Source organism: Aedes aegypti, chromosome 3, assembly GCF_002204515.2.
Source record: "Aedes aegypti strain LVP_AGWG chromosome 3, AaegL5.0 Primary Assembly, whole genome shotgun sequence".
Lineage (NCBI taxonomy): Eukaryota > Metazoa > Arthropoda > Insecta > Diptera > Culicidae > Aedes > Aedes aegypti.
This window is the reverse complement of record NC_035109.1, coordinates 159,891,681-159,909,886: the sequence shown is the minus strand read 5'-3', so window position 1 is coordinate 159,909,886 and position 18,206 is coordinate 159,891,681. Positions and strand designations below refer to the sequence as shown.

Here is an 18,206-nt window from a genome sequence, read left to right as displayed (position 1 = left end):
GGATGATCAATTTATCAGAGAATCGTAGATGTCAATGATCTAAGCCTTTGTCCAGTGATCCTCAACGCAACTCAAATGCGGGCCACTGATGCTTACGGCAAAGCATACATGGGCAAACGAACGTCAAATTTAAGGAAACAAACGGTGATACACGTTTTTCGCCTGATGGAATCAATGTTCATTTCTCTAATTGCTACAGCACTAGCAACGATGTTGTTGCGAATAATCCGTTTTTGTTTGATTTTTTTTTTTCTTTTAGTGCCATTGAATTGAATCAAATAATAAATGCAACTTACTAAATAAAGTCGAATGCAGTCGGTTTAGACGGAATCCCAATAAAATTTGTGAAGTTTATTTTACCTTTCTTGTTGAAGCCAATGCAACATATTTTCAACAGCATAATAAAACTAGGGCTAGAGCCTAATCCTAATTCAAAAATCGTGCCGATAAATAAAAAATCTAACAGCAATTCTTTGGATAACCTCCGACCCATTAGCATATTGAGTGCCATTTCAAAAATATTTGAAAAGTTGGTTAAGAATCAAACAGTCACCTCTATCTCGAATAGTAATTTACTCTCCTACTCACAATATGGTTATCGTAAAGGGCATAGTCCGAAAACAGCCATGATTAAAGTATGTGACGACATGGGCTTTGTCCTAGATAGTGGCGGCTCAGTAGTACTTCTGCTGCTAGATTTTTCAAAAGCATTCGACTCAATTTCTCATGAGACTCTGTGTTACAAGTTAGAGAGTCAGTTTGGGTTTGACTTTGATGCTATAAGTCTCGTTCGTTCGTATCTGACGAATAGATTGTAGACTGTGTTCGTGAATAATCCGTTTTCAGAATATTTGCCAATTACTTCAGGTGTACCACAGTGCTCAGTACTTGGGACGATATTATTCACGTTCTGTATCAACGATCTCCCAATGAGGCTAGCAGGCTGTAATGTAAACCTTTTGCAGACGAAAAGTTGAAATTTAGCGTGACATAATTTGTGTACCATCCCTAAGAGGATGGTGGAAAAAACAGAAATAGTGTTGAATGGTAATCGCATTTTGTACTCTGATGTTGTAACGAGTCTGGGAATCATCATTCAACAATATTTCGAATGGGATAGTTTCATTCTACACCAGTGTGGGAAAGTTTATGCTGCATTACGTACTCTTAGATCAAACGCATATTATTTAAATTTGGCTACAATTCGATTATTCAAAAGCTTAATACTCCCGACTTTATTATGACTCAGGCATCCAGAACTACGATTGAAAGTTAATTAAGTTGCAATTAATTGCTGCATTCGATTTGTCTACAATCTAAATCGCTACTCGCATGTTACTCCGCTGTAGAATGCTTTGATCGGTTGCCCTTTTTACAAACTTCGTTTCGATCTGTTTTATTGTTACATAACATAATACGAACTCAATCTCCTAGTTATTTATTCTCAAAATTGATTCCTTTAAGTAGCGTACGAGGCAAAAAAAAATATAACGCGCGTAAGAACTTTTCACTATGCTAGTTCACTCCTAGTTAGAGGTATATTTTTTATGGAATGATTTACCATCGCATATTCAAAATACGAATTCATCCTTAAGGTGAAGATGAATCGAAGCCAAACTTCAAATTATCAAGAGCACAAATCTGGAGAACCAAACACCCGTTCGAGCTGAAAACTTAATCGATTGGTCACCAGCAGGTGGTTTTCAGCCTAATCGGATGCTTGGTTCTCCAGATTTGTGCTCTTGAAAATTTGAAATTTGGCTTCCATTCATTTTCACCTTAAGGTTTGAGAAAACATGTTTACAATTCTTCAATCATGAATGATTTTCATTGAACCAGTGTAGTAAATTTGACTATGTCCATAGTAACCTCGACTACAAAGCATTGTATTTCAATCCGTGACACCCACCGTACAACACAGTGTGGTCAAAAGTATAATGCCAAACTTGTCAAATCTACAATGTTTGTAGTCATAAATACTACAACTCTGGTCAAATAAACAGTAATAGTAGTAGTGATGTTGAATATGTTTTGGTAGAGTTAACAGATTAATGTAGCCGGTTGAAAATCGTTGGTGCAGCTTTTAATTTGACCATGGATTCAGTAGTTTTTACAATAACTACTGTATACACTACAGTGTAGTATATCAAATAGTGTACCGTTCCAAATTGCCACTAAATTTCTTGTATGCTATTGAAACTAGAATTGTATCAGTTCGCTGCGATTTTATTTTATTAAACTGTATAATATAAGAGGCCGATACAAATTTGGTTTAATTTTAAACTCCACTTTTTTCAGTGCCCAATTTGTTTTACTTGAAGTATTTTAAAATGTTTATCAACATGTCAGATGAGTTTTAATATTTTTTTTTAAATTTACTATTCAAAACCCCAGAAGGACGAAAATTGAAAAAAAAAATGTATCGGCCTATATAATATTGTATGCGACATCATTTTACATTACATTGTTTATCCTCTTTGGTACGGTATTATGATGACTATATTATTACATATTATACTTTGTTCTGCTATATAAAATTTCTTATAAGCATCATTTGGAGTTAAAGGAAGCATCAGGTCATCATTGAAGTTACAACTGGACAAGGAAGTGGAGTGCTAATTGGAGTCAGATCTTCTGTAAGGAGATTCTTTTCCCCTGACGCGGATTTCGTGCAAGTGTCTCTGCTTGCGGGTCCGCACATCCTTTTTTGGCCCTTCACACAGGAGACTGACTGCTTACAAACAACAGTACAATCTTTATCAAATCACTTTTCAGATTATTCCAATGCATAGGCATAGACAGATGCCTTGCTACAATAGATGGTACACGCAAAAAAAAAAATTGTGCGGTGGAAACTACTATTTTAGGGGGTTAGCTTAAGCGCTCGCTCCAACAATTTTCAGCAGACCACAAATGCGCATGATTTCTGTCCAATGTACCAGAAAGACGGGTGGGATGTACTACAAACATAGTAATTTTCTCTGATATTCCATAGTAGTTTTAAGAATGGACGTAGTCAGCTAAAATAGTATTTTTTACTATAGATTTTTTTCCCGCGTAGAATCAAATCATCATTATCGTCATCATCATCAATAAAAATCACTTGTGAAATTATTAGACATCATGCGTCCCCATAGATACGGTATATACACAGACAAACAGGCGTAACACTTAGAATAAATTCCATTAAAACTCATCGTCCATCGCACACATTCATCATTTGGTGGTCATTAGCATGGGACACGGTTATATGAAAAAAAAAAAAAAAAATTGATTCTTGCTCCAGTCCACTTTTTCGATTTCATTTAGGTCCCATAACATAACAAAATTTCAGCTCGATCGGTGAAACTATATTTACGCGCCAGCCGTTCAAAGTTTGTCCCACACTAGTAGTTATGTTGTACAGAATCCTGAAAGTCTGCAGAATGCGCTAGTGTCAAACGTCAAACACGAAGAAAAAACGATATGCGTGTCTCTGGTTGTGAAGGTTAAAATATTACAAATTTGAATTGACTTTTAAATGAGTGGTTGATGGAAATTTCGTTAGTGTTACGATTGTTTGTCTGTGGTAAATCTATCGCCATAGCAATGGTATACCATTCCTTTATGTAATCCTTTATGAGAGATATTCGCGGCAGCTGACATTTCTGTCAAAGTGTAAGCCAATCGAGCAGCGAGAACTGTCAAAGCGTGAGCCAAACGAACATGCGTTATGCTTGTTTTGAAGTTTTATTGAGGAGTGATGTAATCCGCTTGAAATTATTTCGGTAATAGTTGTTTTTCATAAAGCAAAATATATGAAATTTTCTTTTTTTTTAATTTTTGTCAATGGCGATATTTAGTTGTTGTTTTTTTTCTGCTGGTTATTTGTTTGGAAATGTAGCTCAAAGATCTATAACGAAACAAAATACACATTTTAGCAATGAAGAAGTCATGTCCGTGTTACAATATTATTCTCGGCGCCTAGCAAACTCAGCACTGCTGGTCTGTTGCCAAATCATTCCATTTTACTTCCACTTATCTCTCATATAAAGGATCACTAGTGGAGATTAATAGTGGAACAAAATTTAACAGTGATATAGTACAATAGTTTAAAAAAACATTTTCCAAAAAACTATGCCTCTATCTCTTTAAAATAATCAATCATAAAGTTACAGTGCGCATTGTACCCTCGTGCTGTGCCTAACAAAATCTTTCTCCTTTAGAAAGTTTTTAAGACTAAAGCAATAAAACAGTACTTCTCAGTGCTATAAAACAGTATTTTTCAGTGCTACTTTTTTCATCCTACTGATACCTATTCAATCATTGTTTGGACCCGTGTCATTGGTTTTTCATTGGACCCGTTAGCAAAAGCTAGCGGTGCACAGCGGAACGAATCTAAAAAAAAATATTGGGTTTAGCGTTTTGACATGTTTTACAAAGTATTATCATTTGTTAGACACTGAAAACATTATACTTCAGGTGATATACACTGAGAAAAAATAACTTTCTTATTAATTGTCAAAATTGAAAACTGTCGAAGGAAGTATTGTATTGCGACATCATTTCATAAAAGTTTGTTAAAGACGAAAAAGTTCCATCTCTTACACTGACGAAGTTAGGGGGTAAAAATGATGGGTACCCCCTTAAAAATCAACTTTTGAATTTCTTCATTTTTACAATGTTTTACAATGTTCAAGGTGCTGTAAAAATACACATTTTTGCTGAAGATACTGACGTGCTAGCTCTTCATTTTGAAGTTTTACGAATGTTTTTCTCATTTTTTTCACATCAAGTTCAAGTGTAAATATCTTGTGGAGTTGCAAGTAGTAGCGACTATTTTTTTTACTAGTTCGTTTATTTGAGACTGAATCATATAATCATAAAATGCACCTACTTCTAGTAAAATGTCTCCCTCTGATTTTGATTTTTTAAATGAAAAATTGAATCAAATGATTGATGAAATGTTCAAAACCACTACTATGGCTAAACCAAGTTGGTGTAGAATTTACTACTTGTTATCGAATTACGTTTCTCTAATGGATTCAAATATTTTTTTTAAATTTTAAATTGGGATGCTCGTTCTTTGAATGGATAAGAGGACGAGCTGTTTAATTTTCTAACAGCTAATAATATATATGTAGCAGTTATTACTGAAACCTATTTGAAACCTGGACCCAAGCTTAAAAGGGATCAAAACATTTTTGGTTATCGCAATGATCGACTTGACGGGGCATGTGGGGAAGTTGCAATCATCATAGGCGTATAAAACATCAACTTCTTTCGTCATTCTGATCTAAAGTTTTTGAAACTGCAGGTGTTTCTGTTGAAACGCAGCTTGGTAAATATACTTTCAGAGCTGCCTATTTACATTTTTAATGCCCTGGACAGCAAGTCCATTTGCTTCAAAATGACTTACGAAAATTGACTCGCAACAGTCATCGCTCATGGAATAATTCGGAAAGTAATTCCAACGGCAAAATTTTATTTGGCAAGTTTTTTTTTTTTTTTAAATCTTTATTTGAGTGTATTTTAACGCACGAGGGCTAGTTCTACACTATTTGGCAAGTGTTCTTCAGGATATTTCTCAATTCAATACCCTGATAGCCCCACTTGTTTTTCTTCTTCTAGAAACCCTTCTACGATTGATTTGGTCTCAACAGACTCTTGCCATCTGTAGAGTTAATCTTGGTGTGGTCCACGGGGAAGTGCATTGGGGCCCATTTTGTTTTAATGTTTATTAATGACATGTGATGAGTTTTACGCTTTTGTAATGTCAATCTGTTTGCAGATGATGCCGTATTATTCATTGCAGCTTAGAACATACAAGAAGCCGCCGTTTGAATAAAGATTTACGTTATCTAAACAGATGGTTGAAGTACATTAATTCGGGGTGTAGTTGATTATTGGAAAGATGTTGATCATTCCTGTCCCCACATGTATATACTGTCAAGAGAGCTATAGTTCGAGTTCAATTTTTTTTCTATCTTTATTAACGAGATTTTTAGCCCTGGGCTAGTTCATCTCGGGACCAACGGCTTTACTTCCCTTCCGAAGGAAGTCGTCACTGAATTTTTTTGTGACTATCTCGGGGATGGGATTCGATCACAGGTCCTCGGCGTGAGAGGCGTGTGTTCTAACCACTACACCAGGTCCGTCCCCTCGAGTTCAATTATCAAAATTTCGTTGATGTAACGTTATTAGATAGCTACTCTTGATTTTCCTAAATTTGGTCTGACATTCAATACATTCCTCGGTATAATAGGATAACAGATTATTTTTAGGAAATGTTTAATGTACTGTTGAATGGTTCTTCTCCAAACAATCGACTATTGCCGAGGCCTTTTATAGACACCATTTAAATAAACCGTTCACCGGTTGTGGCTTATTCTGTAATTCACTAAATTCCATTCTAATTGACCGATTTATCACAAAACTATAAGATTATTGAGACGATTCATAATCAGTGACCCCAAATTTATTGAGAATGAAATACTTTGTTCGTTCATATACCAGTAATTGACTTCACCCCGGAATCAAAAAACTACAAGTTTTGATTGCTTTTGTTATTTGGATGGTAACATTTTGTCAGAATTTTGTTTACATGGTTTGATGCCAGTGCGTGTTTTAAAAATAGTTGGATGACTATAAATGCATTCTACAAAATATTATAGAACGGAATCACTCAAAAGTGATCAACTTCGTCCCATTTTATGGTACCGTAAAACGGTGTAAATTACAACAGGGGTGAATCTTGCAACACATCGACATGTAACTGAATTTATGTCTTCTGTTGAGCTCTCTCGCGAAGGGGGAGGGATCCGCTTTGCAAATCTCATGGTTGAGATTTGCATACAAAATCACTCAGCCACACTCAAGCCGTCGAAAATGATTCTGGCATAAAATCCGCCAAAAACTCGTGGAAATCGAATGTTGTGATTGACGATAGAAAGGATTACTGTAATCCTACCAGATTAACAAGAAATCATTACTACCGTCGTTGGGGGTGAGAATGGGTTAAAAGGGATATGTACGATTTATTTATTTAATAACTATTGCAATTTAACTCCAATAAACTTTAAATTTGGTGTGTATGTACTTTGATGGTACATTAACAACTGTTCAAAAAATTGAAAAAAAAATCATTCACAGCGGCACCACAAGTGAATGAAAAATGACCCAATTTCACCCCATAGAGGGGGTGAAGAGGTTTAAAGAAGAGAACACCCTCCACCGTAAAATGTCAAAAAAGTGAGCTTGCAATTTCATTGACTATCGTTCTTGCTTGACCCAATCTGACCCCCATTTTTGATGTTTTAGACACCGTATTGAAAAAAAAATGATTTTTTTGTGGAAAAATCAAATAGATTATGGAAAATACGTGTGAAGTGTAATGAAAAGACTATCAACCTTCTACTAATATAACGATAGAGGTTAAAGTACACGAATGATATTTGCACAGGAGAAATTTAAAGTTGTAAATTTTATCTAGTTTTAACATACAAGTTTATTGATATAGTAAAAAAACTATTATTTCTAAAAATGTATATTATGATGAATTACGTGTAATAATATATTCCCTAACATATGAATTATTAATTTTAGTAATATCAGCGTTATTAGCTGAAATATTTCATTTATCATATTTTTCCGTTTTGACCCAATCTCACCGCCTAGACCCATTGTCACCCCCATCGACGATATCGATAAGTTTTACAGATCAGAAAATTGTGATTTTCAACCAACCTTTCTTCATTAGCGTAAATGGTAACTATTAGATTATGAGATAATTAAATTTCATTGACATTAAATATGTAGTTTTAAAACGTCTCATACCATCAGTGTCATTTACGTTCTCAATGATGAAATTCACGTTTTACAATTTGCGTAATTCATTTGATCCAATTATAATCGCATTGATAATTAAAAATCCAATCTCTTTAGCTTTTAAGTGTGGTTACTTTTGAAAAGTGTTTGATAACTTCTGACATTTTTTTTTTTGACCAAATCGCGATGGATTGGACGTCCGAAAAGGAACCTGGAACAAATCTAACAGGAAAATCTTCAAAGCAGTGCCTGGAGTAACTATACATCAAATCCAGGAAAAACTTTGACTTTGATAAAACTTTCTCAACAAATTTCGGTAGAAACAATACTCCTTATAGAGACTAGAATAGGAATAATCACTTATGAAATTTCTTGATAAACCCATGAAAAACTTCTTGTAAAATTACTGTAGAAATGTATGGAATTTTTCGTTGAAGAATTCCCAGGAGTCTCCAGCGGAATTCATGAGAAATTCTCTGATTGAAATCCTAAACCAATTTTTTGAGAAAAATCTTGAAAAATGGGAATGAGGGAATTTCTAAGGAAGTAATCTGAAATCTACACGAGCTGTGTGAAAGAGGATTTGCACTCTTAAGATTAGGTACCGTCGTCGGGGATAATAATAGATTAAAACTGCATATGTCGACGTTGATTCAATCGAACAAAGCTCCCGTGAAGACTACACATACCAATGGTCGCTATTCCGTGATTGACCGATTGACTGAAGTCAGTGAAGATGCACAAATAATCAACTAGAAGTTTGGCTGGGGTTGGTCATAATCTTCATCAGTGTGCATTAGGGCGGTTTAAGATTTAAAAATGTTAGAAAATCCAATCTTCCATATGTTCCTTACCAGCCTTACCATAAAAATAGTGTTCTGTGAAATTTCAGCAGACAATGTAGGTTTATATGGAAATTACTATGGAGAAATTTTAAGAAATGTTCCAAACACGCTAGTACTGTAATGTCAGTACAAACTTATTTTCCCAAAGTAAAAACTCATTCTTCAAACCATAATAAAGAAATTAGCTGAAGACAGAAAATCCGACGGATTGAAGAATATATATTCATGAGTTGCTATCATTTAGCCTCATATATATAGCCCTGCAAACATGTACAAAAATCCCAAATAAAATTAGCTTAAAAGGGATTTATTTCTTTAGCAACATTCTTCATTAAGGTTTAAAGCAGGGGTTTTCAGCGTTTTTGGTTCGCGGAGCACTTTTTGAAATAAAATTGTATCGCAGAGCACTTGTCCTTCATAAACACTCGGATTTAAATCTGAATTTTTGATCACGCTTAAATAGACCCTATGATTGGTAAATCTTTCATTGAATATGAATTTATTTTTAAATTTTAGTTCTTATCTAAAAAAATTTATTGTATTTAGAATTAGATACCACGTGATTATTGAGCTGAAATCAAATTCAGGTTAACTTCTGCGTTCATGGGTCCTCTCATGGCGTAGTGGTAACGCGCCCTAACTAGAGATCAGGGAGTCGTGAGTTCGATTCTCACTGAGAAGACGTTTGTCTGTTGAACATACTGCCACAACGAACCCCTAATTTTGCTAAAGAATCAGCTTGCTCATTACCATAAATGTTAGAATGAGCAGGAACCCAAATAAATTTGATAATGTAACCCTGAGAATGCAAATAACATAATTCTTTTTTCAGCAACAACATAATGTGATGAGTTTTAGAATGGAAATTAATGGAATTGAGTGCTTTCAAACTAACTGAACTGTCTGAACATATAATAAAAATATTTGGAGAACATTTTTTAATCAAAGAACAAGTAAAATACAAGGCAGTTAGCTCAGCTATAAAAACTGAGCAAGGAGATTGTAATTTGAAAAAAAAAAGCAGAATAATTTTTATAAACTCCAAAACCAGCAACATTTTGGATTAATGATCCATCAGAAAAGTAAAATTGATGTGAATCTAATCCAACAAATTTACGCCGAAGCGAAAATATTCACTACTAGGAATTTGTTTTAATTCTTCATATAACGATAAATCGATCATAGGATGAAACGAGTGAACATTAATATCAAAATTATGATAATTGAATGTAGAAATTGTTGTTGGAACAATATTCAAAGAAGAACAATATTTGTATGATTCTAAAATTTTGCAAGTTGGATTTATATCATTTAAACATTTCAAAACATCAATTATTGGGTGTTTTTTCACAAAACAATTCAACATGAATTTACAATTTAATTCATGTAAGCGAGTTTTAAGTGGAATCACTCCAGCTAAAACCTCAATAGCTTGAGTGTGAGTTGAATTCATCAATTTTAAACAAATTTTTAGACACTGAAATTGAATCTTTTCTAGCTTACAAAAATGCGATTGTCTAGCATTTACAAAAGTAAAACATCCATATTCAATAATAGATCTAATGGTCGTTTTGTAAAGTGTAATTAAATCAGTAGGATGAGCCCCCCACCAAGTACCTGTTATGGTTCTAAGGAAATTTATTCTTTTTGCACAAATTATCTGGATATATTGAATATGTTTTTTCCACAATAATTTTGAATCAAACTATATTCCTAGATATTTGTAATCACCAACTTGTTCAATTTCGTGACCATTAAGATATAAATTTATATTAACAATAGAACGTTTACGAGAAAATAAAAAAATAATAATTTTAGAAACATAAAAAGAAAAACCATTATTGTTTGCCCAAATTTCAATATTATTTAATGCACATTGCATAAAATGACGAATAATTTTTCTATTATTACCGCTAATAGAAATAACTTTATCATCGGCAAATTTATAAAAATAGCATCCATTCGGAATAACAGATGATATGTCACTGGTAAATAAATTATACAGAAATGGACTCAAAATTTTGAATGTATCTACCCACGGAAAATCCTTTGCCGATATCGTAGAAGGTAACTCCTCTGAACTCCTCCCCTGTTCGTACTATGAATACCCATTCTACTTGTTTCAAATCAAATGGAAAAACCCTACCGCCACAGGCAACTCCTACTCCGCTTCTTCGTCTACCGAAAATTCTAATGAGAAAGCTTCAGATAATGTACTCACTTCAAGTGATATGTCTGCCTCTGATTTTAATTTTCTAACTGAACAATTGAATCTAATGATTGATGCAATGTTCAAAGCTACCACTATGATTGAAGCAGTCCAAGTTGGTGTAAAATTTACGAATAAAATTGTTATGGGATTACGTTTTTTAATGGATCTAAATAATAATTTAAATATTTAAAATTAAAATGCTCGTTCTTTGAATGGTAAAGAGGACGAGTTATTTAATTTTCTTACAGCTAATAACGTGCATATAGCAGTTATATCCGAAAGGTATTTGAAACCTGGATCTAAACTCAAAAGAGATCCTAACTTTTTTGCTTATCGTAATGATCGACTTGTTGGGGCATGTGGGGGAGTTGCAATCATCATTCATAGGCGTATAAAACATCAACTGTTTTCGTCATTTGAAACTAAAGTTTTTGAAACATTAGGTGTTTCAGTTGAAACACAACTTGGTAAATATACTTTCATAGCTGCCTATTTGCCGTTTCAATGCTCTGGACAGCAAGTTAATTTGCTCCAAACTGACTTGCAAAAATTGACTCGCAAAAAGTCAAAAATTTCTGTCATTGGTGAATTTAATGCCAAACATCGGTCATGGAATAATTCTCAAAGTAATTCAGTTTGCTTTGCTCCATCAGTAAACTTTTTGAAAAGTTCATTATGAACAGAATGATGGTCCACATCAACGAAAATTCAATTTTTGCCAATGAACAGTTCGGATTCCGCCATGGACATTCGACCACTCATCAACTTTTACGTGTAACAAATTGCTCTTCTAGACATAGAAAAAGCACTCAATAGTGATTGGCATGAAGGTTTGATTGTAAAATTAAAAAACTTCAATTTTCCAACATTCATTGTTAGAATAATTCAAAGATAACAAATCGTACACTTCAAGTTAATTATCAGAACTCCAGGTCTGAAAGACATCCTGTAAAAGCTGGTGTTCCCCAAGGCAGCATTTTGGGACCAATATTATACAATATTTTCATATCTGACCTACCAGTGTTACCTCAGGGATGTCAAAAATCCATGTTTGCGGATGACACAGGCCTCTCCGCCAAAGGACGAAGCCTACGTGTCATCTGTAGTCGATTGCAAAAAAGTTTGGATATTTTGTCTTCATACTTGCAAAAATGAAAGATTTCTCCTAATGCTTCCAAAACTCAACTAATAATATTCCCACATAAACCAAAAGCTTTTTATTTGAAACTTTCAAGTAGACATGTTGTCACGATGAGAGGGGTTCCAATAAATTGGTCAGATGATGTTAAGTATCTAGGGCTCATGCTAGATAACAATTTAACTTTCAAAAATCACATTGAGCCAAATGTAATAAAAATGTAAAATGTCTCTATCCCCTTATTAATAGAAAATCAAAACTTTGTCTTAAGAACAAGCTTTTGATATTCAAACAAATTTTCAGGCCAGCCATGTTGTATGCTGTACCAATACGGACTAGCTGTTGTAATACCAGGAAGAAAGCACTGCAGAGATCAAAATAAAATTTTGAAAATGATTCTGAAGCTTCCTCCCTGGTATAGTACCAATGAGTTACATAGAATATCTAATGTTGAAACATTGGAACAAATGTCAAATAAAATAATTATTAATTTCATCGTTACAATCCTCTATTGCCACGATTAATGCGTTATATGTTTAGGTTAAGTTAGGTTAAGTAAATTGAAAAGTAAACAGGTGAAATCAAATAAACTGTAAAAAATTTGAACTGCTACGGCAAATGAAATGTAATATGTTGTTAACAAAATGTTAATAAAATCTTAAATTTGTTTTACAAAATTAGGATGATAGTGTTGTCTAATAACACAGAACACCTAGATATGAGAAATGAATGTAATGTTTGGAATGATACAAATAAAGACATTCAAAAAAATACTTATTTCCATGTTTGATGAGACAAATGAGTGTAAGGTACCGTGGGATAAGTGGATACAGAAAAATCAATAAACAACTTCATTGTTATATACAGCTAACACGAATAATGTAATTCAAACCGTTTTCTGTGGATAACAAATGAGGGACTAACATACTTCAAATCGTCATTTATTTATTTTTTTCTGGTTGTTATGTATGTTATGTAGGGACTTAAAAATTTTCGCCAAATGATACACTTGCCCCACCATGGTAGTGTCTACCCTCGATTGGCATCCTTTTTTCCCGATTTTGTCAGCCTAAAATTTATATTTATTTTAATAATAGTAAAACCATCTATACTGGCAATATTAAGTGCATAAAGTCTATTATGACTTTCACCACGTCTATACAATCATCTCAAGACCGAAATTTTGAAATTTGAAATTTTTAATAATTATTCAAGAAATTGTTCAATGTTACCTTGGATCACGGTACATAGAAAATGGAAATAAAAAAAAAACAATGTTTATGCTAACAAAATCATAAAACTAAGTCCTTAAGTTAAAATAAAACTTGAAACCTGTCGAATTTTGTATCCCGATTTAAGCTCTTTCCCGATTTTGTCAACCCTAAATGCAGCATGGGGCTGACAAAATCGAAACATTACTGTAATGACAAATCTGTAAACATTAGTTCACTCTAATTCGAACAAAAAGAAACGTTGTAACTAAAATAACTTGGAGAAATTCATCCATTTATGCACATAAGTTATACAGAAGTATTGTAGGATCATTCCTAACGATGTTTTCACTTATTGTTTAAGTATATTTGTTACATTTACTTTTTAATAACAAACTGAAATTCTTTTATTCTATTTATGAATATATTTGTGTTATCTGTCCAGAACAGTTTATATGGACATATAAGGTACGATTATTTGCTTTCAATTGGAAAATTAGTATATTTTGCTCTTTGGCAACTCAGCTTAGATAAACCACAAAAAGTTTCGTGTGAATTTTGAAATTATTATTCTCTTATATTTGTTTAGACCAGAAAGGTTAAAAACACTTTTAGGTAGATTAATTCCAATTTTCTATGGTCAAATTGACAAATTTTAGCTGGGAATGAATACCTATAGTTGAAAGAAAACAATATTTGCGGATATTAAAATTTATTCAAATTCTCGTAAGCAGTCTGCCAATCTTCTATATAAATAAAAATGGAGTGGTGTTTGTATGTCACGAATTGGCTTGAGAACGGGACAACCGATTTACACAATTCTTTCACTGTTGTTTTCCTGAAGGGTTCCGACGTGTTCGTGTGACGAAAAAGTTTGGGGAAGTTTTCGGAAAATTTGGTAAACGGGAGAGTACTAATATATCAGTTTGTATGGGAGGTTTCATGACATTTTTCAACAGCCTACTTGATGGCAAGACGAAGTTTGCAGGGACCACTAGTAAATAATAATAATACTTGATCCACTTACCCCACCCTATTGATAAGTAGGGGTTAGTATATCATGTACAATATATCTGTATTTATTTATAAAAATCACATATTTTTCATTGTGATTCATTCAATTTCAACTGAAATGCTCACCATGTGTCGAAAAAACTAATAGTATTCTATCTTAGACAGAGATACAATGGATTTTTGATTGATGAAAAACAATTTTAAAATTAATTGATTTTTGCAGCTAACAAGTTTGCTTATGTTGGTGTACGTGTAGTACCAACCAGTTTTGAAATAGTATTAGTGTGGGCGTAAGAATATAACTTAAAATGAAGCAATGGGGCGAAAACATTCAACATTCTCAAGTATTTATGTTTAATATTGACGAATGATCCACTTACCCCACTGATACACTTACTCCACTGCACCTTATAAATAATTCCAATAATCATTGAGCTAATCATACCAATTCGGTTTAGTTAGCGTACGTCGAAAATCTGTGGGTCACCTGTGCCAGGGAAGAAAGGGTTAAATTCAAGAAACTTCAGTTTCTCAGCTAAAACTGACCCATACAAAATGTATGGGAAAATATTCATCGACAGAATGTTTTTAGCACCAAGTGCTCCGCGGAGCACGATATGAAAACAACTGGTTTAAAGAAAGAGTTTTCAATATGGGATGATAAGTTTCTACTTACATTACAGTACTAGCGTGTTTGGAACATTTCTCAAAATTTCTTCATAGTAATTTCCATATAAATTTACATTGTCTTTGGGCGACCTTTAAATCGCCACCTAGAAAGCTGAAAATTTCACAGAACACTATTTTTATGGTAAGGCTGGTAAGGAACATATGGGAGATTGGATTTTCAAACATTTTTAAAGTTTGAATCGCCCTAGTGTGCATAATTCAGTGCCTCTATCTATATAGGGTCACTAACAGCTAATATAATATTTCCAATCGATATGAAAATTTTCCAAGTAGAACAATGTGTGAATTTTAAGGCCATTTTTCAGGTCGGTACATGACCAAACTTTTGAAACTATCATCGATAATCACCTTGAGCACTCCCATAGTTTGTATTACATGCGAAAAAAGTGTTGAATTTATTCTTCAAAACCGTATTGAAGGACTTAAACTTCAATCAACTCGTGGGGCAAAACGGCCACTCCTATTTCATAACATCAAAACAGCCGTTTGAATTCAAATTCCAGCAAACGTAATGCCACGCTGTAGTTACGTGAAAGTTTTAACCCTACAAATTTTTCGCATCAGCATGTACAGTATACTATAATTGAACAATAACATCTGATCAAACGCCCTTATGTATGTAACGTATATGCAAGCATGATTGCGCATGCGTACTCGCGTACGGTTAATGCCGACTTTAGGTAGCGTGTTTTACCCCGCAAAAATAAAAATGCAGATAAGCAAGCATTTTTTTGAAAATTAATTTATTAATTCCAGAAAAATGGAAAGGGATGGCTCTTTTTACTATTCGATAGAGAACATGATTGTCTATCAGATGATGAATAAAAAAGAGCTAATAATGATGTATTTCACAGCTAAAATCGCTTCCTTCCTTAGCTGGCGCTTTATGCCCCAGTCCCCATATCAAGCATTTTTGTTTAGGACTTTGGCTTTACCAGTGATATAAGATTATTACACATTGATTACAAATTAGTTAATTTTCCTCACATTTTCTTAATTGATATATTTTATACCATAGTGGTTTGTTCGATAAAATTTCTGATTGCTGGGTGAGCTATGTTTGTATAAACTCCGGGCAAAGCTGTGCCACAAATTGTTCCACCCCAAGATACAATGCCGTACTGGATACCATTTTGAACAGCAGGTCCGCCGCTATCTCCATCACACGAATCACTTCCCATATCGCCGGCACAAATCATACTAAAACGATTGATTTTTATTAGAGTTGGCAATAAACAAGATAATAAATAGTCTCACTCGTCAGTTATGAGTCCATCCCACGAGGTGTTACAAGTTACTCGATTCACTACAGGGAGCACTACCTTTGCCAAAACGTCAGGAATTTTTCCTTCGGAGTTCTTACCCCATCCTGTAACTGTAACATTCCCGCTGATCCATTCTCTGCTGGCAAGCGGAACGATTTGGCTTGTAACTGCACTGAAAGGATATCTAACTCGTATTGTTGCCACATCACGTGGATAATCTGTAGGGCTGTACTCCTCGTGGATATGATAGTAGTGTATGGGATGAATACTTCCTCCCCTTGATCTAGAAGAGCTTCCAGAGCGAATAGATATCTAAAAGTTTCTTAATAATTATAAACATTGAACATATATAAATGTTTGGTACATACATCGACATTTTTAGGATAAAAATCTAAACAGTGAGCTGCTGTAAGCACCCATGAATCGGATATTATAGAACCACCGCAAAACTGTTGGTTAAGATATAATATAGCAACTTGATATGGATAAGCCTCGATGGTTGTCTCTTCGCCACCAACTATCATTCTTCTGCTGGACATTCCATTTTTTGATAGATGCACTTCATTTGTCGCTCTAGCTACGACATTAGCCAATGCCGGCGGGGTACGGTGTACTCGTTCCAATACTTCCTGGATGGTCAGCTCTACCAATTACAAAAAGAAATTTAAACAAGCTATTGTAAAAGCTCTGTTAAATCTAAACTTACGTTTATTTCCATCCACCAGTGATGCTAGAAGTAACAGCAAACACACAATATACATCTTGATCGCACAAAATGACCCTATCGCTAATTGAGACAATCTGAACATCCTCCCTCAAACAACTCAAGTGAAATGAGCTACAGATGTGCGCGAATGAACAATTTATCAGAGAATCGCAGACGACAAAGATCTAACCCTTTTCATCTCGATGCCATTGTTGTCTACTATAGAGTAACGTCAATATCAAAATTGGAACAGCCATGAACTGTCAAATCCACACAAATCAGCGTCCCAAACGAGAAGGATGTCCGGGACATGAGATCACTCTTGTTTAAAGACACTCTAGTATACTGTAGTAAATCGGATGCTTTTCTCTCAAACATAAAACTCGCTGAAACAATATTTTTTAGAATATTCACATGAGACTAAATACAATTTATACATGGACTTGAGTGGGTTTTACAGGATCGTTAATTACCCTGAGATAAAGCAAAACGTAACGTAATCGTAAACGACCAACGTGTTCTGTCTACATACATAAAGGCGCACTAAATTTTGATGGAAGTTAGCGTGACGATGACTAGGGTAGAAGTACCAATTATGGCAATAGTGGGAACAAAAAAAAATTTTTTTCTTATTGTTTCACTAGAATATAACAGCTAATATTCATAGGAATGATAAATCTATTTGATTTTGATGATAACTAAACCATGATAAAAGCATTAGTGCGAAAAATGACCATTTGAAAATCTTGCCTCTCATGGATCTATGACATTTGGTCGAAAGACATTTGGTCGAATGACATTTAGTCGAATGACGTTTGGTCGAAAGTACATTTGGTCGAACGGACATTTCGTCGAATGGACATTTGGTCGAAAAGGTTTAGTTGCAACAGAAACCATAGGATATTTGGTCGAACCGACGTTTCATGGAAAGGATAGTGGTGAATCTTGATAGTATGAAAACAAAGGTTTACGTTTGATCAGACTATCGTCGATAGTAGCATTTTGTCGTCAATAAAAGAGTGATTAAATAATTGTGAAGTATCAGGCATTTTACTAACAATCTATATGCAATAAGCAAAATTTTGTTATTCATTTTTATGGACGCTCTCCCAAAATTTTGACCAACCTCTTGCGTTGTTTGACGTTTCATGCTGCTTTTTCGTTCAGGCATGTTCTGTGATTCAAGATAAGCTTATCTTAAATGGAAACAAGCCAACTTTTGTCATCTCAGTCAACTCGTCTTCTATTTCCCAAAACATAGAATTAGCACAATTTTAATTTTTAATAATTCAAAGCTTTTACTGCAAACTCTGTTTTTC

The 18,206-nt window shown here is 34.1% G+C and overlaps 1 protein-coding gene across 1 annotated transcript; it reads right to left on the bottom strand.

The window, feature by feature from the left end:
• Positions 1-15,878: 15,878 nt before the first annotated feature.
• LOC5566733 (trypsin) lies at positions 15,879-17,044 on the bottom strand. The gene is made up of 4 exons (XM_001651093.2): positions 16,888-17,044; positions 16,550-16,824; positions 16,174-16,493; positions 15,879-16,116 (listed from the first exon to the last, which is right to left on the bottom strand). Exons 1-4 carry the CDS (start codon positions 16,988-16,990, stop codon positions 15,924-15,926), a joined length of 891 nt encoding a protein of 296 aa, XP_001651143.1. The 5' UTR covers positions 16,991-17,044; the 3' UTR covers positions 15,879-15,923.
• Positions 17,045-18,206: the final 1,162 nt, after the last annotated feature.